The 25518-nt window shown below is 40.3% G+C and overlaps 1 protein-coding gene across 1 annotated transcript; it reads right to left on the bottom strand.

The window, feature by feature from the left end:
• Positions 1–405: 405 nt before the first annotated feature.
• LOC142842229 (protein FAM110C-like) lies at positions 406–6665 on the bottom strand. The gene is made up of 2 exons (XM_075959087.1): positions 3663–6665; positions 406–540 (listed from the first exon to the last, which is right to left on the bottom strand). The coding sequence occupies exon 1, from the start codon at positions 4657–4659 to the stop codon at positions 3679–3681; it is 981 nt and encodes a 326-aa protein (XP_075815202.1). The 5' UTR covers positions 4660–6665; the 3' UTR covers positions 406–540; positions 3663–3678.
• Positions 6666–25518: the final 18853 nt, after the last annotated feature.

Raw genomic sequence — 25518 nt, 5'->3', positions numbered from 1 at the left:
TTTATGGCCAAGAAGAAAGTGGCATTAACAAAATGAACCATGAAGCCTTAAAGTGATTTTAAATGTCCTCTTCAAATCATTACAAAAGACTGTCGGTTGTATAGTATAGGAAACCAATGTAAGTGCCAAGTGATTGTGTCAGCCACAGCACTTAATTGGACGCCTCTTTGTGCTTACATAACTTTAAGTAGCATAAATTAGTTGAAAGGAGTATATTACCACATCCATGCTTGATTTCATACTTTTTTCTTTGAAAGCATCTATTTACATATTATCAAAACACATTGCAGAAACTGTCAGTACATCAGACAAAAAAAAAAAAGTCCTGAAAATATTCTCCAACAGCTATCATTTCTTCAGCTGCCTTTTGGGATGTACTCTTACAAGGAGGCTGCCTCTTACAGCTACTAATATCTTCCAGCCCATCTTCACCGCAGCACTTCACCATAGCTAATATACAAGCCTGGTCAACAGAACCAAACACATGGCTCAGGAGTCCATTCAACCTAAGGGTCCCTTCATCATAGAAAAGTTTGCTTCCTGTGGAGAAAACAGAAATGAACCATGAGTCACATCTCATCTGCTATAAAACAAACAACAGAATATGGCCTCTCCTTTCTTTGGTTTTATAATAGTTCTATTATTTCAATACATCCTTCTTGTGCTTTAAATTTTGAAAAAATATTAGGTATGTTAAAGAGAGCTTTTATCTGGGTTCTTTGATAGAAAACTATCTCTCTCTACAAGCCTTTTCCTGGAATTTTGAAATTTCTCTTTTCTTTCAACAACTCATACAGTGGAATACTGACAAAACCTTCCACCTAGGAATATTGGCCTAGGGCTAGGCAACAAAACCAAAAACAAGGTAGGCTGTCTAATAGAACACTTGAGGCAAACAGATTCCATCTTTTCCAAAGACTAGCATCTCCAGTAGGACCAGGTGCTGACCCGGAAGCAGAGAAGGATGGCCTTAGAATCTTTTGGTCACTTGTTTGCTTACCCTCTGTTCCTGGAGACACTGTCGAGCTCCCAGTGCACACCAAGAAGGGAACTGAGTACCCGTCTTCCAAATTTCAGATACAGTTAGGACTTCTACAGGTACTTTTTCTTTCCAAGAAGAAATGGGAAGGTAGCTGTCAATATCTGATTTTTTAATCCAAAAATCAAGCCATGTTTATCCCTAGCTACCCAAGGACAAATTATTTCTTTTATGTGAATATTAAAACCAGCAATTTGTATATTTTATTTTTTAAGAAGTCAGAAAAACCTACATTTCTTCAGGTAATAACTTGATTAATTGATGCATAGGATGATAATTGAAAATTGAAGGTGTAAAGTCAATTCTCGTGATTTATACTCTGGGAAATATTACTAAAATTGTCCATGTGTGACCGTCCATCTACTCACATGTCCCTAGGGGTGGTGTGAAAATTCTATGATTTGTATGCAGTTATGCTATTTTTAATTTTGACCAGCAAACATATTTATTCTGCTGGGTAAGAAACTTATAAACTTATGCTTTAATTCCTAGAAGGATAATTTATTACAAACTATAGGTCTCTGTCTACTAAGTGAACAAAACACTCATTAACATAAGTGGTTCTTGACCTTCCTATTGCTTCGACCCTTTAATGCAGTTCTTCAGGTGTGGTGACCCCCAACCACAAAAGTATTTTCCTTGCTACTTCAGAACTCTAATTTTTCTGTTATGAATAGTAATATAAATATCTGTGTTTTCCGATAGTCTTTGTTGACATCTGTGCAAGGGTTGTTAGAGCTCCAAGGGGTCTACAACCCTTGGGTTGAGAACCATTGTTATAAATGGCATTTAGTCTTTTACTTCTAAATCCCACCTTTGATAATCTCAGCTACTCTGTAATTTTCCTGCAATCCTATTTCAACACAAAAGTAAGCTAGAAGAAAATCTAGAACCACAGATGCATTCTTTGCTCTCAGCTTTGGTGTTAGCCACCTAGTCGGAGTAGGTGAATGGAGCTGTGGGCTCAAACAAACACCAGCTTAAGGAGCTAGAGAAGGCCCAGCAATGTCACTTCACCGTCCCAAGGTACCAGATATCTCTGCAGTGCTTATATAGCACAGGCTGCTTTGTGCTAATCTTTTAATAGATTAAGTTAATGGAGCAAATTTCATGTGATGATGCTAAAACCATCCGGAAGTCTTGAGAAAATAGGGATGAGTATCCTCTAGGTTTTACTTTGGCTTATTGGTGTGGCATCTTGTTACCCCAACATTATTTACACCCTAAGTTTATCTTATGGCAATTTATGTTTTCTTATGTCTCCTTCAAATAGGCAATTTTTTCTCCCCTGTGCACCACTCTCAGAACATCACCAACAACAAATGTAGATTATTGGCTACACAGAAAATAAAACACCGAGGAGGAACAACCTTTCTCTGTCTCCGTTCCTTTTGTAGATGAATATAAGTCAGCTCTAGCATGTGTGCCTGTGAGATGGGCTGAGCCCTTTGCTGTTTCTTCTCTCTCCATATCTACTCATCCACTACCCTCTCTATGTCTCAGTGCTCAGAGCTGCACCATGGTACCCTTGCCACCGCCCACACGGCTCAGATTCAAAGACAATTTCGTGAAAATACAAACGGATGCAACATTTTCTGTTATTTTATTGTTATTCTTTGAATACCTTCCTTGGGGACTTGAACTAGTGTAATATGCAAATCTTCAATAAATTATAATGAAGAACTTAAGTTTGAGTCTTCTGAAATCAAGAAAAAATAATTCACGTTTCCATACTATCTATCTGTATAAAGACCAGTCAACAGCTGGTTCATAAACACAGATTGGCTGAATATAAGCATCTAAGTGTCTGCTCCCGTGGAATTTCATATTCTAATAAGGTGTCTTTAGTTAGTATTCATCTCAGGGACAGAAAATGTGATTTTTAAAAATTTTCACAGTAACTTGCTCTCAAAGGCAGAATGAAAAAAAAAACCTGCTGAAATGTTTAAATGCCTTGTTCGCAACAATACTCCTTTAAAGGTGTCTTTTCCTTCCTACTCCCAAGGTATATTCGAAACAAATGAAAAGAAGGAGGTGTGCAACCTTAGCGCCTTCGCACAGGCCGAGGACAGAGAAGCGTGTGGTTACTTCCTAGACTGGGAGGTGCTTACAGTCTGTATTATCATCTCTGGCAAAACAAGCAAGCAAACAAAAAACAACACAACAAAAACCAAAACAAAACATAGTTTTCTTGCTAAAGGAGTACCAAGATCTCAAAACCTCAAAGCCTAGGATGGGGGTGGGGGATCCCCACCGGCTTGCTGGAAGTGGGATATTGGGGCTTAAGAGGAGCTGAGAATGCCCCCTTAGACACCAGAAAGGCCCACCAGGAGTTTGGCTGGGTGCAGAACTACCTAAGCCTCAGAGTTTACTTTCAAAACAGGAGTTAATGGGAGCGTGAGACTGCCGGTTGGACCATTTAGTACTTCTGCTTTCTACCATCTACGCTGCAATAAACCAGCAGGGAGAGTGTTAACTGAATGACCTTTCCAGATACTCAAATTCAACACCAGAAGGGCAAATGCAAGCCTTCTTACTGTAGGCTCTGTTTTCTAACCAGGAGCTGTGATTGGCCAGCACCCAGTTTAGTCAACACATATAAACACACCCCCCACCCTCTAACCTGGATCAAACGTCAATCAGGCAGGTCCCTGCAACCTCTGGCTGGGGGTTTCTTTGGCCTTCTTGCAGGTAAACAGCCACTTTATGATACGGGCGTTCCTTTCTACTACAGAGGTGGTGCTGGGCATCTGCTCCATGAGCTCCTCTTCTTGCAGCCCGTCCTCGCTGTGCCTGGAGAAGCTACTATCAGAAGTAGCCATGCTCACGCTCCGCACTTTGAATGTAACACAGTCGGACCCAGCAGAGAAGTTCTCTCTCCCAAGAGCCTCCACCACTTCAGGTTCCAGGCCGCAATAAAGGAAGAAGTTGTCGGGTTCGGCCCTGGCTATCGAGTAGCGGGAGCTGAGATCTGACTGAGAGCGCTGCAATCCTCTGCGACGCGACACCCGTAGCTCCCCTGCGGAGGGTGCAACTGGAACCTCGGAAGCCACCTTCAAAGGCACACCTGGGGACTCCGTGGCCACTACAGGGGTGGGAGGTGATAACGGAGAGGCTGGACTAGTGGCTACCGCCTGATCGGACTTGGTCCAAGTGGCCTCTGATTCCTTCGTCTTGCCCTCACCTGACACCACGGTCGTCTCAGGGGCCACTGGTATTTTGTCCTTGGGAGACCCCTGGGAAAACTTCTTCACCGTCCCAACTCTGGAACCGTCTGTTCCTGGCCCTCGGACGAATTCGCATTTCTGTCGGTAGATGACCAACGAATCAGGTCTCAGCGGCTTCCGAGGGATAACCCTGCGGGCTACGGGAGCTGGAGGAACAGCCGAAGGAACTGGGTTGCGGTGCTGCACCCCTGCGGCCTCAGGGACCCTGCCCTCGGAGACAGAAGCCTGGCTGGATCCCGGCGTGCTCCGAACGTACTTGGCGCGGTCGGCCGCCAGTCTCTCCACCGCGCTCTTGCGCGCTGGCAATGCCGTGTGAGTGTCCTCCGCCGCCCTGGGGTCCCGGAGAGGGGGTCGCATTCTGGCAAGTGCGTCCACGGCCGACAGGGCTCGCATTCTTGCAGGACCCGAACCCACCAAGCTGCCGTCCAGTAGAGACCACTCCTGTTCCGGCGCCAGTCTGTCCGAGTCAGTTCCGAAGTCCGCAAGGGGTGGGGAAACACGCCCCAAGGCCCCTCCGCCCAGATCCGGAGTTGGGGCGAGCCGAGCCAGAAGGGCCGGGAAAGGTGAATCACTCCCGGCTCCAGATCGCTCCACCCACACAGACGCCGGGCCTCCTACACCTGGCGTCCCCGCCCCGTGACCCGCTGCAAGGTGTCCCCGCCCCCTTACCTTTCTGTTTCCTGAGCCCCATCCCTGCTACCTTATCCCTAGGTTCTTCTGTCAGGTGTCCCCTCTCTTCTCTTGTTCTCCTACCTATTGTTCCCCCATCTTCCCTAATTCCAGGAATACCCCAACTCCTTATCTCCAACCACTGCTTCCAAACATTCTCCTCTGTCCCTTCCCCCGCCTTTCTCTTGGAGAGTGGAACAGAGAATGACCGCTAGCGACTGCTCAGTGCCAGGTAACTGAGGTTTCCTTCCAGTTCCCAAAGTCCTTGAGGTCTTTCCTTGTTGGGAGTTCTCAATTCCAGAGATTAAGGTGAGGGGCAAAAAGAGCCCATCCCCACTCTCCATCCCTCCCCCAATACAGAAACCATCCATATCCTTGTATAGCCTCGGCTTTCCCTGGAACTTGCTCTGTAGACCATGCTCCCCTCGAACTTATATAAACCCACCTGCCTCTGCTTCCCAAGTCCTAGGATTAAAGGTGTACTCCACCATCTGTCCTTTTAATTCTTAAAATGATCTCATCATGTTTGGAAATTTTCTGATTTCTATAACTTCAGTACACTATTTGAAATAAATAGGATACGAAAAAAAAAAAACCACTTTCCAGGTCAAAATTAGTAGGTGCTGGAAAAAAAATCAAGAGCCACCTTAGACTTGGCTTCAATCCAGAAGTCATTGTCTCGTACTTCAAGTCTCGTTGCTTTTTGAGAAAACCCCTAACACCTTCAAGAATCAGACCTGCTTGTGCTAATCCAGGCAGTGAGAAAATCCCGGGTTCCCTGGGCAAGGAAGATCAAAATAAGAATGCTGAGAGCTTAAGAAAATAGTTTCAAAATTCCATCTTTCAAAAAGTTGGACAGGAGACAAAACTATCTGCCAGACAAGTGAAGGGTACGTTATCTCCTGTGTGGAGGCCAGTTTCAGGTCTTGCTGAAACTGTCTCAAATTGCAGCTAAACGCTCTGGACATACAATTGCAGGATTTAGTCCAGCTCTTTCTGGAAATCAGCTGTGTGTCACTGCAGCAGGGGGGAACAGACACCTTCCTAAAGAAGAGAGGATGACTGCAAGTATGTTTAGTGAGCCCGAGAGAAGAGCCACATGGAGACCCAAGTCGGCTGACAATCAGGCTGTCTACATAGCCTAGATGGAAACGCAATCCTTTTCTTCTTGGCTGGAAAAAAAAGGGGAGGGTACTCAGTAACTTATGGAGGTGAGTAAGAGAGAAATAGAGAAACTGTGAGACAGAACACAGAGAGAGTGTGAGAAAGGTCATGCTTTCTCCAACAGAATCAAGGAAGCCCAATATCTAGCTTTTTTTCTGCCCACAAGGCCAGATACTACACAGCAAGTCTAGTGTCTGTGTCAGAGGAAGCGGCCCTCACGTTTGAGGGGAGTGAATCCTTCTTGCTCACAGCAGCAGCAGTTATGACGAACTATAAACACGTGTGCCTTCGATATGTCTGAACTTGACCTCACCGTCACTAATCATTTAGTTTGGGGAAGGCAGCCAACTTCTTCTCTTGGGTTTTTGTTTTTTAATCTGCTGATTCTGTTCTCGTAATTTGCAGTGTCCATTCTGATTCAGAATGAGAAGTATGATATAGCAGGTCACGGCTTGGTCTCTACTCCTTAACAAACTGTAACAAAGGACCCTGTGCCTCTGGTTGTGTAAGTAAAGCTCACTGTGTTTACCTGATAGCTTTCCAATTAGTAAGATGGCTTAACATAAAATTCTTTGTATTGGGCACAGAGCAAGTTTTCAATCAATGTTAAAATAGTTATTGTTTCTATAATAATGGTTATGAGTTAGTCAGCTATTTTCCTTTCCAATATTGTTACTGAATTTACGTAAACTTGAACACATTCAAAATAGTAACCCTTCCTAGACTATTCTTTTGGTTTTTTTTTTGTTTGTTTGTTTGTTTTGTTTTGTTTTTTGAGACAGGGTTTCTCTATAGCGTTGGAGCTTGTCATGGAACTAGCTCTTGTAGACCAGGCTGGCCTCAAATTCACAGAGATCTGCCTGCCTCTGTCTCCCAAGTGCTGGAATTAAAGGCATGCACCACCACCACCCGGCACTCTAGCATTGTTTTTAATATATTGTTATTAGACAAAAAAATATATCTTAATATAATTTACTGGAAAATTGGATCTTGGGTTATCCTTCACGAATTGTCTAAGCAGACTCTTATTGCTCAGCTGGGAGTATCAATTTTGAACCCATTTCTTTCCTGGTATCCACCTCAAAAGACCTGGTTCAAAGAAAACAAGGGTAAATGCTCTCATAACTGCTTTCATGGCTTATCCTAGAGTGGCGTGGAGGACAGGTGTGTAGTCACTGTAGACAAAATGCTAGATCGGCCATGCATGCAGCTTCAGGAGGCAGGCCAGATAAGGCCTGACACATCATGAGTGGGAGATTTTGCAACCATTTACAGTTAGCTTCCTCCAACCCTAAGTTTTTGGAAATTCCCATGGTATAAGAAAAAAATTAAATATTACAGATTTAGAAGTATGCTTAATCATGTGTCTTAGCACTCTGGGGCACGGCTGCTTGTAAGCCATTAGAATAAGTCGCATGTATAAGTCTGTAAGTTATGTTCCTCTAGAGAACCCTGGCTAACACACCGGGTCTCAAGAAATTAAGAATAAAAGTGAGACAGGAAATAACTAAACAAACAAAAAGACAGAAGTGAATTAAGAAACTGAGGACATTGGAGATAATATCATAAATCAAATAGACCTCCACAGAACATGATGCTCAAACACTGAGTACACATTCTTCTCTGCAGGTCATAGAATTTTATCTAAAAATATAAAAATTATCATATTTTAGGACTCAAAGCAAGTCTCAACTTAGAAATAATATCTTATACTTCATTTGACCACAGTGAAATAAAGCTAGATGTCAGAGACAAGGGTGCTTACTGGATGTATGTGTGTGGACTTTAATAAATCTGGTAAATCATTACTCAGTTAAAAGTTAAAGCACAGAGTATTTTGTTTTTGATGTTTAAAGGAATTTAAAATAATAACAATGGGTGTAAGTGCGCATATACAAATGTGAGGAGCTGTATAAAAATATGACGTAGCATTGCAAATGAACCAGAGTTACGCTGTCTGGGGAGAAGAAAAATGAAGTGAAAGCTTCAATTTCACTTGCCCTGTTTACTTCCAGGAAACGACATGTTAGGGAAAGGAGGGAAACAGGTCAACGACCCCATAACAAGCCTTTCACGCAAAATAATTTATTAGTTTCCTTTTCCTGTGAAAATGGAAGTTGATTCAGTACTGCCATTGTGAAACTGTGAGGCGTGAAGCAGAATGGTACGTACGGAAATCAGCTGGGGCTGAGGCTGCAAGCAGTGTTTCATCTTGAAAAGACTGGAGATGGAGTCACCCTGGGACAGAATACACCAGAGACAGGGCGCCCATGGGAAACAGACTGGTAGATGAACAGGAAGTTGGCTACAGAAAAGATAAAATAGAAACTGTTTGAAAATTTAAAGCTTAAAATTAATTGGCTCCATACTAAGAGGAGCCTTGAATACCATGATTAGGAATCAACTTGTAATTTGACAAAACAGTGCTCACTTTTCCAGATTCTAAAAATATGAATTACAGGGATTCCTAATTTCATAAAACAAATACTAACAGGTGTAAAAGAACAGATTATTTTCAACATAATGAAAGTAAATGATAGTGGGCAACTTCAATATTCCACTTTCACAACTGACAGGTTATTTGGACAAAAAAATAAATTATCATATTTTGGGACACAAAGCAAGTCTCTACTTACACTTCACTTGACCACAATGAAATAAAGCCAGATGTCAACAGCCATAGGAACTACAGAATGCCTAAACTCATGGAGAATAACACACTATTGAATGACTATGAGTCAGATTAAGCCCAGAAAAAATTGAAAAAAAAAGAACAATGTTATATAAATGAAGACAAAGCATATTATAATCTGTGCAATGTAATGAAGGCTGTCCTAAGAGTAACATTTATAGCACTAAATGCCTTACAAAAAAAAACCTACAGGATTTCAAATAAATGAATTAATGATATGCCCTAAGTCAGTTCTCTGCCTGCAGGTAGCAAACCTTTTTTTGGGGGGTCACATATCAGATATTCTAAATATTGGATATTTACATTATGATTAATAACAGTAACAAAATTACAGTTAAGATGTAACAATGAAGTAATTTTATGGTCTGGAGTCACCACAACATGAAGAACTCTATTAAAGTGTCACAGCAGTAGGAAGGTTGCATTGTTGGTTTGACAGTTCTTGGTTTACCTCTTAAAGGGTTGGTTGATCTGAGTGCCAAGAAATGGGCCTTAGAAAAACTTATTAAAATAGATCATAGAGATATTCAGATCTAGACAGAGGAATTTGATAGAGAACCAATTTCAGCATTGCATTAGAAGGTTAGAGAGAAACAGCCTAAGGTTTTCAAACAAGTAACTTTAATGTATCCAGTCGTCGTACAGGAACAACTGCCAAATGATAGATATCCCCAAAGCTGTGCAAGAGTTAAATGGACTTCTGTGGAAATGTGAAAATGTTAGATTTAAGGAGATTCAAGGAAGCGGTAGTCTCATGTGACATGCATTTACCCTTTGTGAAGCAGATGTTAAACTTGTGGTCAACTTGTAATAGAATTACCCTAAAGACTGGAGAGAGATGGTTACAGCAGTTTTGGAGCCTGTTTCTCAATTACAATGGAGGACCTGGTGGAAAGATGAGGCAAAGACATTGAACAATGAAGTAGAGCTAGAGGTATAGAAATACCCCAAGACCAACTTCTTGGAGAAAGAGATTATGCTGATATACAAAGGCAGTCTCAATATGATGACCATGCCCTGGATTTATGCCATGCAGAAGCTTTCAATGCATGGGACAGAACTGGAATGTAGGAAAGAAAATTGAGGCATTTACTAAATTTATACAGGAACCAAGAAAACCTTCACAGATTTCTTACAAAAATTGACTTCAGCAGCAAAGAGAATGATGCCAGATTCAGAAGGTAGACAAATAATAATTGAATCTCTGACTTTTGAAAATGCTAATGAACATTGCAAATGGTTAATTAGGCATCTAAAGGAAAGATCAACACTCCTGAAGGATTGGATCAGAGATACAATTAATATTGAATCTCATGACCATGGTGATGCTTGGATAGGAGAGGTGATTTCCAGAGGTTTTAAGGAAAATCGAAATGTCAGGTTGTAAGTGGAGGTTTCTCTCCTGCCCACTAGTTTTCAAATAACCACTCTGAGCTTAATATTAATTACAGACTGTTGTGTGATATGATGTGGGGAGGTCATTTGTCAATCTGATGTTTCATTGGTTAATCAATAAAGAAAACTGCTTGGCCTGATAGGTCAGAAAAGTAGGTAGGTGGAATAGACAGAACAGAATGCTGGGAAGAAGGGAAGGCAGCCAGATGCCATGCTGCTCCTCTCCAGGGCAGATGCGATGAAGCTCTGACCCAAGATGGACGCAGGCTCGAATTTTCCCGGTAAGGTGCTACAGGCATTAATAGATATGGGTTAATTAAGATGTGAGAGTTAGTCAGTAAGAGGCTAGAACTAATGGGCCAAGCAGTGTTTAAATGAATACAATTTGTGTGTTGTTATTTAGGGGCATAAGCTAGCCAGGCAGCTGGGAGCCAGGTGGCGGAATGCAGCCCACAGCTCCTTCTACAGTGATGTTTTACTCTTTGGTTCTTTGAGGGTCGCACCACCCAGCTCCCAAATAAATCACACACATGGAAGCTTGTTATTACTTATGAATGCCTTCCTTGGTTTAAAGTGTTGCTAGCCAGCATTTCTTAACTTAAATTATCCCATTTGTCCTTTGCCTCTGGGATTTTTCCTTTCCTTCTTACTCCATGGCTGGCTAAGTGATTAGGTGGCTGGCTCCCGAGGTCCTCCTCTCCTTGTTCTCTTGCTGCTCCTCTTTCTCATTTCTCCTTCTATTTATATCCTCTGCTCACCAGCCCCACCCATCCTTGCTCCTGCCTCACTATTGGCCGTTGAGCTCTTTATTAGGACTATCAGGTGTTTTAGTTAGAGAAAGAATCACAGCTTTGCGGAGGTAAACAAATGCAGCATGAACAAAAGTCACACACATTAAAATCATATTCCCCAACATTAAGCATTTCAATCGTAGTAAACAAGGTCACCTAGAAAGGGATTGTAGACAGGGCATTTCTAGAAAGAATATTTTTTTCTAAGCATAATCCAAACAGAATACAAATCAACAACAAATATCCCAAAGCAAGAGAATTCAATTTATAGAGAAAACTAACTGGATCTATTCTCATATTTTATGGGAAACACCAATATCTGGAGCCCACATTCTATACTGGTACAAATAAATCAGGAAAAGCAGAAATTTAAATTTTACAATTTAATTCTACAAATCAGAAAATTTAAGTAAAATGCCTCAAAGTCTGTATGACTTTGTCTAAAAGTCAGATTTATACACTATATATGGTATTAATGGATCTTCATGGAATCTGCAATATGCAAAAATAGTTGTTTTGCATATTGAAACTGCTGAATTTGTATCCATTTGATGTATGATGTCATTTAATCCTGCTGTTTCTCTGCCAATGCTCTATCAGACAGCTTTCATTAGGAAAACAATCTTCCATTGAGAAACCAGCTGCTATTCTTATGAGTTTTCCTTTATATGTGGTTTGTGTGTGCTCTCTCGTAGCTTTATACTTTCTTTGTTCTCTATACTTAAGTGTTTTAACTATTGTATGCTGTGTGGAATTTCTTTCCTGGTCTTGTCTATATGGTATTCTGTGTACTTTTTGTATCTGTATGGTTATGTCTTTCCTTAGTTTGAAGGAAATTGCTCTATGATATTGTTGAAGACCTGGTCCATGCCATCGACCTGGGATTCTTCTCCCTAGTCTATTTCTACATTTGGAAGATTTGGTCTTTACATGCTGACCCACATTTTCTCTATGTTTCTTTCCTGCGCTTTAAAATGTTTCTATATTCTTTGCTTATTTCATCTCTTTACTCTACTGTACCTTGGAGTTTGATAGTCTATATTCTGCTTGATTTATTCTACTTGTAAGGCTTTCCCTTGAGTTTTCTAGTTGTATTATTGGTTTTTTTAGTTCTGCCTTCATTTCTACTTGAGTCCTATTCAACACTTCCAGTTTTTTTTTTTTTAAATTGAATTCCATGTTGAAATGCTGGATTGCCATTGTCGTTTCCATTAGTCTTACGTTCATGTTCTTGGGCATCATCAACGTATTTTTTAATTAATTCTCTTTAAATTTCTTTGTGTCTTCTTCAAACTCTTTGAATTCTTTGATGAAGTTTCATCTGAAGTTTGTGGTTATTCTCGTAAATTCTGTGTGCTGTGGTGCATTGAGGTCAGTGGTTCTTAATCTGTGGGCCATGACCCCTTGGGGTTGAATGACCCTTCCACAGGAGTTACCTAAGACTGTTGGAAAACACAGCTGTTTACATTACAATTCATAACAGCAGCAAAAATACAGTTATAAGGCAGTAACAAAAATAATTTTATGCTTAGGGATCACTACAACATGAGGAACTGTATTAAAGGCTCGCTGCATTAGGAAGGTTGAGGATCACTGGTCTCATTGGTGAACATTTCTGTAGGATTGATAAATGTGGGAATCGCTAAGCATCCTGCCATCTTTCCTGGCATTTCTAATGAGCAGGTCCATCCGTTCTCCTGTTACTAGTATTTCAAAAAATCTAAGGTGCAAAATCATTATGTACTCATCAAACAAAACAATGTATTAGGAGTTTTCAGCCTTAGCACCTTGAAAATATCCATACACTCTAAGGCAGCTTGGAACGCAAACACAAAGCAGTGTGGCTTTTCCTTTCTTTCTGAGTAAGTGAAAATGTACACTGACAGGTAGCTTCTAAGTGGGAATACCAAAACAAAATATAAGGTAACAAGATTTGTGACACTGCAATTTAGAAACAAGGAGAAATATGGTCAAAGACCAAAGTGACTAGGCTTTATCGACTCCTGAGTGAACACAGGACTTCACAGGTATTGCAGACAAAGAACAAAGTTGGTACAACGGCAACACTCGATGCTCAGTCCCCATTCTTAATCTCCAGTGCTCCCTTTGCTGTAACATGATGAGTTTGGGGTTTTCTCTACCAACTCTCCCACATTTAACTATTATCAACTTTCGTGGAGGCTCCTTTAACCTTTAGTATATATGCCTCCTACTACATTAGGGAAAAACTTTATCTGCCAAAGAAAAGGGTTATTTAATTTTTTTCCGGATTTTTTTAAAATGTAAAACTGAAAACAGTATGCCTTTTTGTTTCCCTGACTCTCTGAGTAGATAGGCCATATCACAGGGTACAAGATAAACCAACCAAGTGTGGCATTCCCAGCCCAACAAGGAGGGCCAGCTTGTTCATCCTGGCCATCCAGCTAGCTTAGCCCCAAAATAACCACACAGAAACTGTATTAATTAAATCACACTGCTTGGCCCATTATCTCTAGTTTCTTATTGGCTAATTCTTACATCTTAATTTAACCCATTTCTATTAATCTGTGTATTGCCACACGGCAGTGGCTTACTGTCTAAGTTTTGGCAGCATGTCTTACTCTGGCGTCAGATCCATGGCATCTCTGACTCTGCTTTCTTCCTCCCAGAATTCAGTTCTGTTTTTTCCGCCTACCTATGTTCTGCCCTATCAACAGGCCAGGGCAGTTTCTTTATTCATTAACCAATGAAAGCCGCACATGAACAGATGTACCTTCCACACCACTTGTCCACAGCATCAAGGTCAGCACTTCTCCTTGTTCATAAGACATTCTCCTGCTCCAAGAGTACTTGGTGAAGAGTTAGCACATGTAATCTGTCAAATCCCTATCAGCACCTTCTACATGTCAAATAATAACTGGTAAGTATTCCATATCCACAAATGAAGAAACAGGCTGAGCAGAATGAGATTAGAGATAGTTACATTGCCCAGGTTAAAACAGATTTCTCTTTTCCAGACTGTGCTGGCTGTTCATTGCTTTCCTCCTGCTTTTCTGGGACCCTGTTTGAGAAAGGAGTTTTATTTTCTAAATTCTTGGTTCTTTGTAAATAAAATGAAAAACTGTATTGTCCTCCATCCCCACCTCAATTTAAGCCCCCATCTCCACTTTTACCATTTCCCATGTTATGAACTCTTTATTCTAAATTGAAATGTTTAGACAGATATTTTCCATGAAATTTAGATTCCATGGGAATGGATTGCTGGATTTATCTCCTGCCCTGACTCTATTTATACTGGAATCATTGTTCCACTTTAGCAGATGCTTTAAAACTAACCCCATGAACTGCAATTTTATAGGTGCCAAGGACACTTTAATCCTTCCCCTGAAAAGGGCTAAACAGAGAAAGTTTAGGCCTCCAAAGAAGCGAGCATTACTTTGTCCACACACAGATCTGGAGTGTTTATAGCTCATGTTTAGTCTTTTGGCATTACACAAGTGGTCCTGAGTCTTAGTTCTGCCATTTGATCTTCAGCCCTCTCCACCTTTTTTCTTTTTTTCTTTCTCTCTCTCCTTTCCTCTCTCTCTTTCCCCTCCTTTTCTCCTCCCTCCCTTTCTTTCTTCTTCTTTTTTGAGACAGAGTATCCCAAGCTACTCAATGTAGGCCAAGATAATCATCTGATCCTCCTGTCTCCACACAGTTTAATGATGCCAGTGATGGAACCTAGGACTACGTGTGTGATAGGCAAGCATTCTACCAATGTAGAAGGGTCCCTAGTCCATGTTTTTCCTCCTCAATTTTATGTTTCAGATACTAAGGTAATACTATTGCCCATGTAATGGGGTTTCCAAGAGGATGTACCAGATGAGTTGTAGCCATTGAATGAGCAATGCCTTTGTATTGATTTTGGTCTTTTGTCAAAATATTTCTATAGTAAATAAAAATAGACAACTGAAAACTTACAAACACTGTAAGATCATATCTCATTTAGTACTGAAAGCAAAGTGCCCCCCAAAATTAAACTATCAAATTCATATTTGCCATGTAGGTTATTCTTGACCACTGCAGGAAATTTTATAGAAAAGTTGTTCATCTTGTTTAATCTGTGTTTGGGCCTATGGGTAGTTCTTGCTGTTTCTCATCAACTATTAATGGTTCAAATAAACATTGGTCAATGAGACAAAAGAGAAACAAATGGATGAAAAATGAATAAAATGAAGAAGGAAAAAAGGGGGGAAGAATGAGAGAAGGGAACAAGCGAGAGGTAAGAAATACTTAATTTAATTAGCCTAACATTTTACTTCTGGGAACATATTTCTTTCACAGTCATTTGTTTTTGTTAGCACAGTTTGTAGTACAAGCTGGAAATCTGTACACTCACCATAAGCTGCATATTGTTTAATTTTCTTAGCCAGGCATTTTCATGATACTGACATTTTTATGGTCTTACATAGTTAGTGATCTTAACCATCTGGTTATCATTTCTAGAATACCCGTGAACTTTGTGCTTGGTTACATGATAGGTCATATGACATTTTGAGTTTTGTTTTCTTTGCTTTTGATGAACACTCACAGAAAGATAGTGTAAACTTTTCACAGTGAAGGTTACTTATGAACAGACAAAAACCAAAGTTAGCTGTGCAAAGATAAAACACTGACAGGAGTTCTAATGATTCTGGAAAAGGATAGAGGGGATGTGTGTTTGAAAGTTGGTTCTGCACAAGTGTAAGGGCCCACACTTTAAGGTAATGACCTACAGACTGATGTCTGACTTACCTAAATATTAAGATTTTCCATTTTAATTCATCTTGACTTTAGGATTAGTTTGACACTTTTAAGAAAGAAGCAAAATCTATCATTTTTATTATTCCCTGAAATCAAATCTAATATGCTACAAAAACCATGACTACCTAGTATACTGGGCCCAATCCCTTTTCATTTCTATGTTAAAACCCCAGCTGGGCTAAACATTAAAAACATAGAATTAAGAGATAATTAAAATGAATTCCTCTAATTATGAACATTTTCATATTGTTGACTGTTATAGTTTAGAGGGATATAGGGATAAAACATCTACCTATATAGTTTTTTAAGATTTTCAACTTGTGTTTAATAAATAGCATTTTGTGAGCATAGAAATATGATGTATTTATGAGATAGTATTGTTGAAAGAGATGTTGTGTTATAATGCAGAATATAAAATTTAGTTGATGCTAACATTGTGGAAAATGCTGTTTTTGTTTTAAAAACATGTTCATAGCAAAGTGTTGTGTCAAATAAACAATATATAAGATATCATGTCATATCATTTTCAGCTTATTCATGAAATTTGGAACAAATATGTCAGAATATGGGAGGGCATAGGCATGTAATGGTGCTTTGTGTATTTTTATATTTTATGAGATATTTTATCTTTAAAATAGAAGAATCAAATTCATTCTCAGTTTGAAGTGTTTATGGTTGGGGCCACTACGTATGCTTCATGCTCAACATGGATGCCCTCTGGGGCTTCCAGTGCAGTGTTCATCTGCTTATTATCTTTTATAAATAAACATACAATCTTGATTGCTCTGAGTGTAATGTCATATATTTGATATAAATTACTCTAATTTGGCACAATACCTATTTTTAAGCTAATCATCATACTTTAGTCTTGACAAAATGCAAACAAATAGAGTTTATGCATACTCCTGAGGTAGAAACAACAAAACCAGCCAAAGATGCTATTTTAGATAAATGAGATATCATGTACACTAAACAGAATAAAAATAAAGTATACCAACATCAATGACAATTAATATTCTACTTGCTTAATTCTTACTGGATGCCAAATAGTTAAATGACCCAAACAAAATGATATCTAAATGAAAATGGCTTGCCTTTTGTCCTTGGCCTGTTTTTGGGAGCTCGACCTGGATGGAAAAAGATCATGACCACTCAGTACAATCCTACCCAGAGTTTGCTTAACTAAGAACTTGTAAGAAATAAATAAGGAAGAAACACAAACAACCACAGTCTGAAACAAAAATAGTGACTCTCTATTTGATAACATTTCTAAAGCATCAATAAAATTACTTCCTGAAGCCTGCAGCCAACCTTATACAAATCCTACACTTTCTGCCTTATAGCTCAATTTCCATATGAACCCTAGTCCTTAATAAAAGTGTGTTAGTGTTGTTCTTAGTGCTTAGTTTTCTCTGCCTAGAGAGGGTGAACAAATCCTTAGCCATACTGGTAAAGGCATTTGCTTCCTGTGACCCTGGCCTCAGTTTCTACCTACCATATTTGGTGACCTATATTACCAACTCACATCACTGGAGGCCATGGCCACTGCCAGGTGCTCATCAAGACAACAGGAACTTAAAATCTTGGGGGTATCTCTTGGATGAAGAGAAAGCTTCTCTTGGTTGCAGACAGTCTGTGTTTACCTTTTCACTTGGCAAAAATTAGGTCTGCCTCCTTACCCAATTACTCTACAGATTATACTTTTTAAAACCTCCTGTGGTTAAGGCTCTTGCACCCCCTCTCCCTTCCAGTAGATATCCCAAAGAGTGGGGACACCCCTCTTCGGTCTGCTTTCATTAGCTATGGCTCACATCTTTCTTCTGGTTGTTCCCTCTTTTACTTATTTTCATCTGGCCTTTCTTTCCTTCGAATTGTCTTTTTCCTTCTTATAGGTTCAGATTATGGGCAACACTCAACCAACTGACACCTCCCTAGGACTTCCCTTTGTGATGTTTCCTAAATGACCTCAAGTCTGTCTTACTGGAGTGTGTGTGTGTGTGTGTGTGTGTGTGTGTGTGTGTGTGTGTGTGAGAGAGAGAGAGAGAGAGAGAGAGAGAGAGAGAGAGAGAGAGAGAGAACACTTGGTGCTCTATGACAACATGACCTAGCTCTTATATACATTAGACAGGTCTGTCTTATTGGAGAGAGAAAGAGAGAGGTTCACTCCAAATGCCTGGTGCTCTATAACAACATGACCTAGCCCTCACATGCATTAGACAAACAGCAGGTTTAGAAATGACCCTCATTCACAATAGTCTCTTCAAACTTGATCTCTATCTCTATGTCTTGGCAGATGTTCTAAAGTTCCTTATATTTTACCTGTCACTTAGACATCCTTGATTTCTGTTCAGTGTGTCCTTCCTCACCTTGGCTGCATCTGACTCCAATTCTGACATTGATAGTGCTGACCAAGTGGATTCTTACCATTCCACACTTGATCCCCCTCTTCAGCCTCCTCTATATTTCTTCTCCACTCTCCATCTCCTCAGCCACAAGATGCAAGCTCCTTCAACACACATATCCACTCTGGAAGACCCTTCCAAGCAACCGATTCTGTTAATCAACAGCCTTTCTGATAAATAGCTGTAACAGAGATCATTGTCCATATTGGATTCTTTCTTTTAAATGAAACAAAATTGGACTCCTTCTTTACCCAAAGTCTACAAATTACAAACAAATCTGAATTACTAGCCTTACCTTGACAACCTGAAGACATATTCATGACCTGTCTTTCTCCACAGAATGGTCTTGAGTATGACTTAAAGCAAGAGAATATTGACGGGAAGCAAAATTTGCACCAGTATAGTAAAAGATCAATTCACTCTCTCTGGCAATGGGTACATTATGGCATTGGAGATACTGCTGTCCCTAAGGTAGATCCACAATGGAACTATCACCCACTTTTCTATGACTGAAATAAAAGATATTATATACTGTCTTCTCTTATAGAAGGAATAAAAAAGCTGTCTCTAAAATTATCAATAAGATACATTAGGTGTATCACTTGCAGACTCTAACAAAACTTTGCTCTTAGAGACTTTTCAGAAATGTACAGGACTCCACTAATGGCAAATCCATCTTGGCCATGTTCTTTACTTCCCAGGCTCCTCCTGATATCAGATATAAATGAGAGCAACTACACAAGGCCCTTACACATCACAGAAGACTTAGAAGACTTTAGTCTTCTAAACAGACTTAGTATTTAATTGAAAGAAAAAATGTTTTGTATGTGACAGCTACTATCAGCAAGATATATCTATTTTCCTTTTATTCTTCTTTCTTCATCTACTACAAAGTTTGTTTTTACTGACTCTTAGTTAATGACATTAATTACTTAGCACTAAAAATAAAGAGAAAAAGAAATTTTGTAGCTGGGCACTGGTGGCCCACACCTTTAATCCCAGCACTCAGGAGGTAGAGGCAAGATGATCTCTGTGAGTTTGAGGACAGCCTGGTCTACAGAGTAAGTTCCAGGAGAGCCAGGACTGTTTCACAGAGAAACTGTGTCTTGAAAAACCGAGAGAGAGAGAGAGAGAGAGAGAGAGAGAGAGAGAGAGAGAGAGAGAGAGAGAGAGAGAGAGAGAAGAAGAAGAAGAAGAAGAAGAAGAAGAAGAAGAAGAAGAAGAAGAAGAAGAAGAAGAAGAAGAAGAAGAAGAAGAAGAGGAGGAGGAGGAGGAGGAGGAGGAGGAGGAGGAGGAGGAGGAAAAGAGGAGAGAGGAGGGAAAGGTGGGGAGAGAGAGGAGAGGGAGAGAGAGGAGAGAGAAAGAAAGAAAGAGAGCGAGAGGAGAGCAGAGAGATTTTTGTTAAACAGTTGCTCAAATGTGTAACAATGCAATGAGAAAACTTAATGTGAGAGTCTCTTAGACCATCATCTCTGAACAGAGACTGGAATTGGTTAAGTCACATGAATGATCTAGAATTGCTTGATTGAAGAGTTTTTGGGGAAAGTACTTACTAAAACATGTGAGACAACTCGAAGGAATGTGTGGGTGTAAACAGCACAATGCTGACCTTGCTGACCACTAGCGTCTCTGAATGGTACAATGCTGACCTCGCTGACCACTAGCATCTCTGAATGGCACAATGCTGACCTCGCTGACCACTAGCGTCTCTGAATGGTACAATGCTGACCTTGCTGACTGCTAGCGTCTCTGAATCGTACAGCATTTTTCACATTGTTGAGAGAAAAAGAAAGGTTTATTCTTGTATGGCCTTCTGCTACCACAGATCCCGTCATCTAAATAATAAAGTTTGGTGTGGTGGTGTTTTATTTAGCATTCGTATTCTCCTTGTTTCCAAAATATCTAATGTCAAGATTGTTATATCATCTCAGAGCAAATCTTTCCTGAAGACAAAGCTATTAAAATTCACCGCTCAGCAAAGCTGACTTTAAAATAAATATCTTTTTAAAATTGAAAATTGATTTTTTTTAAATATACAGTATATGCTGACCATGGTTTCTTCTTCTGCATGTCCTTCCAGGTCCTCCCTACCTCTCTACCCATCCAACTTCAAATATTCTTATTATCCTTCTTTAGAAAACAAATAAAAATTAAAAACAAAGAAAAAACATAAGGAACATACACATCTACACTTTAACAACACAGACTTGGAAACCATAATATAGAAGCAAAGGGCCAGTAAGATTTAGAAAAAATGCCCAAGCCAAGCAATAGGATACAAAAACAAAAAAAAAAATACTATTGTGTTTGTTTTGTGTTGACCATCTACGGTTGGGCATGGGGCCTACTCTTAAGTATGGGTTGTATATCTAGTGAGACTCTATTGGAGAAAAAGAAATTTTCCCTCTCAAGCAGTAGTCAATTAGAGATAGCTTCTCCATTAGGAAGAGGAGATTGTGTCCATTCCCCTGTCTCAGCACTGGGACTCCATCTGGCTTTGGCCTGTGCAGGCTCTGTGCATGCTCCCATAGTTTCTGTGAATTCATCTGTATGTCGATCCTGATGCATCTGGAAGATACCTTGCTGTTATTCATCCCCTCTGGATCTTACAGCCTTACTGCCTCCTCTTCTGCATAGAGCCTGGGGTCCCCAGGAGGAGGGTTTGCTGAAGATGCTATATTTAGGACTGAGCATTCCAAAGCCTCTCACTCTCTGTATATTCTCCTGTTGTGGGTCTCTGTATTAGTTCTCATCTACTGTGGGAGGAAGCTTCTCTGATGGCTCAATGGGACACTGGCCTATGGGTATAACACTGTAATTGTGAGTGCTTTTATTGCTGTGTGCCTTTAGCAGAGCAATGGAATTTAGTGTTTCTTTAGGCATGTGGCCTATCTGATCTTAAATTCTTGGCCACCGCAACAGTGTTAGACATGGAGCTCTGAGGCTAACTTTAGGAAGACCTTGGAGACTGAAGTCAGGTGAGACCTGGAGGAAACGTCTATCATATTGCTCGACGATAGTGTGTGACTTCTGCCTGCTCCTCATGCCTGTGGCTAATGCTCTATATGGCACTATTCTAAATCTTAGTATCCAATTTTTTGGAATTCCCGAATATCTAGAATCCAGTAAATGATGTCACTTTTTTCTCATGGTAATCTAGGGGCTTGGGAAAGCCTAAAAGATATGTGGATCCTGCCATTAGTGGCCCCTTCCCAGGCTCTAAAAATAGGAAACTGGGCTAAACCATGACATAAGAAATTCGGGATGAGGAGAACTTGAGGGAATGGAATAGTCGAGAAGGAGGAAGGAAAGAGATGAGAGCAAGGAAAGAGTTATGTTGGTTGAGGGAGCCTTTATAGGGTATAGCAAGAAACATGACTAGAGAAATTCCCAGGAATCCACAAGGATGGCCCCAGCTATGACCCTAAGCAATAGAGGAGAGGAGGCCTGATCCTGACTTGCCCTGCAGTCAGCCTGATGATTATGTTAAATATCACCAAGACCATAATGGCTACACCCACTGAAACAGTTTACCTGAGCTAATGGGAGCTCACCAACTCCAGCTGGACTGGGAAGGAACAAGCATAGAACCAAACTAGTCCCTCGGAATGTGGTTGACAGTTGCATGGCTGGGGCAGACTGAGGGGCCACTGGCAATGTCACCAGAATTTATCCCTACTGCATGTACTGGCTTTTGAGGAACCTATTCTCTTTAGACGGATACCTTGCTCAGCCTAGATATAGTAGAAAGGGCCTTGGACCTTCCACAAGGCAATGTGCTTTACCCTCTCTGAGGATTGGATGGGGGTGGGGCAGGAGGGTGTGTGGAGGGGATGGGAGGAGGAGAGAGAGTAGGAACTTGGATTGGTACATATAATGAAAAAAAGATGGTTTGTTTTCTTTTTAAAAAACAATTAAAAAAGGAAAAAGAAAAATTCTTTTAAGAACTTACACCAGGGTAATGGCTCTCAACGACCCAAGTTTTAGCAATTGGTTCTAATAAAAACAGAATTACTACTAAAATAAGATTAATATTCTTGCAGTTTATCTTTGGAGTTCAGTGCAGAAAGCTCCAAGAATGCAGGGTTTGAGCAAACAGAACTGATAGCAGGTCAGATAAATTGTATGGTGATCTGGGTGGTTCTGCAGCTTTATTCTGCCATCATGTGGCCCCAAGTGGAATATTCTCTGAGAAGTACATTTTTTAACAAACGTAGCATTCTAGTACTCCTATGACAATCTGCCTGTGTGCAGTAGGTGCCAGTCAGCACCATCAACCCCGAGAAAGCATCACAACTTTTAACATGTGTATCTGTGAAATGCGCCTGTGACCAAGACTGCCTGATGGCATCAAAACACTTGCCAAAATAGACAGACATCTATGAAAGGGGAAACAGTATCTTTTTCGACGCACCATAAGCAGTTCCCTAGAAGGAAGATGAAAACATGTGAGCACAAAACTGTGCCTCTATTCGGTCTCCGTTTAGAGTTCTTCCATTAGCAGCATTTGGCAAATCATCTCACTTCCTTCCCCACTGCCGTGAAGAGGGCTGGGGCCTACATGCCACTTCCCTGCTTGTATTTCAAATTTCTTTACAACTGTGTCTTGCTCGTTACTCTGGACTTGATCTTTAACAAGTATCTGAACCTTAGGAGACTAATTAGGTGTCTGCGAAAGAACCCTGCAGTCATTTCCCACTCCTGCTGAAGCCAGGAGTTAGACCCACACCAGGAAGTCAGGATGGGGTCCTAACAACACCACAGGTTTCTGCTATTGCATTGACTGTTGCTTGGTGATAACCACTTGAAACCGTAGTTGAAGACATTCTGGTTTCTAGAGAACGCACAGAAGTCATCAGCCAACAATGCGCTGAGTGGCTGCTCAGGGTTGTGGAACCCACAGTCCTCTTCCCTTTGCAAAGCCCCTTTTAGACACCCCATCCCCCCAAAAAAGCAACAGAAACATATGCCTGGGGCTCCTACTGATGGGCAGCTCTAAGTCACAGCACCTTCGAACCAAAGCTAAGATCTCTTGAGTCTGTTGACCGGACTCTGTCACACTCAAGAGAACATTTCAGTCTCCCTCATACCACCTTTCTCAGGTTCCCATTGCCCACCCTCTTCCTGGAAAGTCAGTGAGGCACGTAGAGTCTGGTCTACTTTTCTTGAATGTCTCCATTCTTGGTATCCTGGGTTATATACTTGTGACACTCACTCTTGCTTCTTTTGTTTTGTTTGTTTGTTTTATGTTAGTTTGTTTATTTGTTTTTTTTTTTTTTGGTTTTTCAAGACAGGGTTTCCCTGTGTCATCCTGGCTGTCCTGGAGCTCACTCTGTAGATCATGCTGGCCTCAACTCACGGAGATTCATCTGCCTTTGTCTCCCAAGTGCTGGGATTATAAAGGTTCTGTGTCACTGTAACCTGGCTCATTCTTGTTTTTTGTGAAGTTTCTGGAAGTGGGGGTGGGATTCTACTTGTATCCAAGCACTATATGCATCGTTAATTCCACTGGTAACCAATCACTATACCCATCGTTAATGATTACAAGTTGTCACACCTTTCTTGTCCTGATGCAGCGCTCAACTTCTGCTGGGGACAGTTTTACTTACATTCCACCATCCCTGTCCCTTTTCTTTTTATTTTTCTCCCCTTCTTGGGCATAGCACTAGTGATAATAAATCCCTATTCCAAGACAAAAAAAAAAAGACCTGCAGAAGAAAGAGAAAGCAGAAAGCAATTTATTTGTAATAAAACTCTACCCATATAATTTACTACTAGATAAGAACAGGATATGGTTATTCCGGTAAAATAAAATCCCCCACGGTCTATAAATCTGCTATTGTAGTCAGTATTTTGGCTTTCCAAAACCTTTAACAAATGGGACTCAGGGATTGCAGGACATTCTTCAGTTGCTGTAATGGGATTTATTAGTCATAGTCTTTGACTAGCAAATGAAGTAAGCTCCATTTTGACTTGTGCAAGGAAGGACATTAAATTGATTTTTCTTATGATACATGCATAGAAAACTTATGGAATTGACTGTGTTTCCTTTGCTGACTTGAAAATCCTCATCTTACCACAACCAAAAGTAATGAAGAAATTTTCATGCATTTTAAAACAAGTGTTTTTTAAATTTTAACTTACTGTTCCCATAAATACAGCTGATGATGTTGCACATCACAGTGAACAGTTGAAAAGAGTTACATACCATAAAATTAAACTTCTATTCCCATGCTTTAAATCTAGTTTTATTGTATTGTCTCTCTCCCCTCCCCCAACTAATTGAGGTTTAATTACACAGTTGGATATTTGACTTTTCAGAATCATATGGCAACTACACTTCTTCTTGGTTTGGGGACAAGTAACCATTCAAGACATGAACTAGACTCATGAGGAAAAGCTATATGAACGTATTGTCTGTGATTCCTGTAATCAAGGACCAAATCCATGGGTTCATGTTGGAGAGGATCATCTTCAAGTGCAGGAATAAGAGGAGCTGCTCTAGAGAATTGAGCTCTGCTCAGTGGCCAGTGCAGCAGACAAAAAGCTTAGCTTGGTGATCTCCAACAAGACCTCAGGAAGTTTTGGCTACATGTTATTAAGTATGCTCCATGTTTTGTGGTGTATAATTCACATAACAGTCCTACATTTTCTTCCTGCTGATGTCAAGATCATAAGGTATAGATCTCAAGGGAAGTTTCCTAATGGTCTCAGGACCAGAAACCCTTCTGGAGACCAACACTTCAAAATCTCAGAATGAAAATTTAGTTTGCAGTTCAGAGACCAAACGATGGAATGATTTTCAGCTTTAACATTTTGTGATACGCTAGCATAAATTTAACAAGCTGAAGTTACAGAAGAAGACAGAAGTTTCTGCCCTCATCAGGTCCTGCAACAGTTCATTCTCAGAGAAACACACAGAGACTTTATTAATTATAAATGTTTGGTCTATTAGCTCAGGCTTATGATTAACTAGCTCTTACACCTTAAATTAACCCATAATTCTTTTCTATGTTTAGCCATGCGACTTGGTATCTTTTTGCAGTAGGGCATTCTCATGGAGCTTCCTCTGCATCTGGCTTGGTGACTGTGTCTCTGCCTCTCCTCTTCCCATAATTCTCTTAGTCTGGTTGCTCTGCCTATACTTTCTGCCTGGCTACTGGCCAATCAGCATTTTATTAAACCAATACAAGTGACAAATCTTTACAGTGTACAAAAGCATTATCTCACAGCATAAGATGCAATTGTAGAATGCCTAGGTCTCCTTAAGCAATTGTCTGGTACTTACAAACCATAAAATATACCATCAAATTTTGAGTGTGCCATGTAGAAGAGACTGGATGACCTTGGTGTGAGATGGTTGTTCAGCTGTAAC

The sequence above is a fragment of the Microtus pennsylvanicus genome, unplaced genomic scaffold (assembly GCF_037038515.1).
Source record: "Microtus pennsylvanicus isolate mMicPen1 unplaced genomic scaffold, mMicPen1.hap1 Scaffold_308, whole genome shotgun sequence".
In the NCBI taxonomy this organism is placed as follows: domain Eukaryota; kingdom Metazoa; phylum Chordata; class Mammalia; order Rodentia; family Cricetidae; genus Microtus; species Microtus pennsylvanicus.
Note: the sequence above shows the minus strand (reverse complement) of the source record. Positions and strands in the feature narration are given on the sequence as shown.

Bases quoted from the DNA above. Each gene is read 5' to 3' on its own strand.
- LOC142842229 (XM_075959087.1), bottom strand. From the start codon at position 4,659: ATGCGAGCCCTGTCGGCCGTGGACGCACTTGCCAGAATGCGACCCCCT.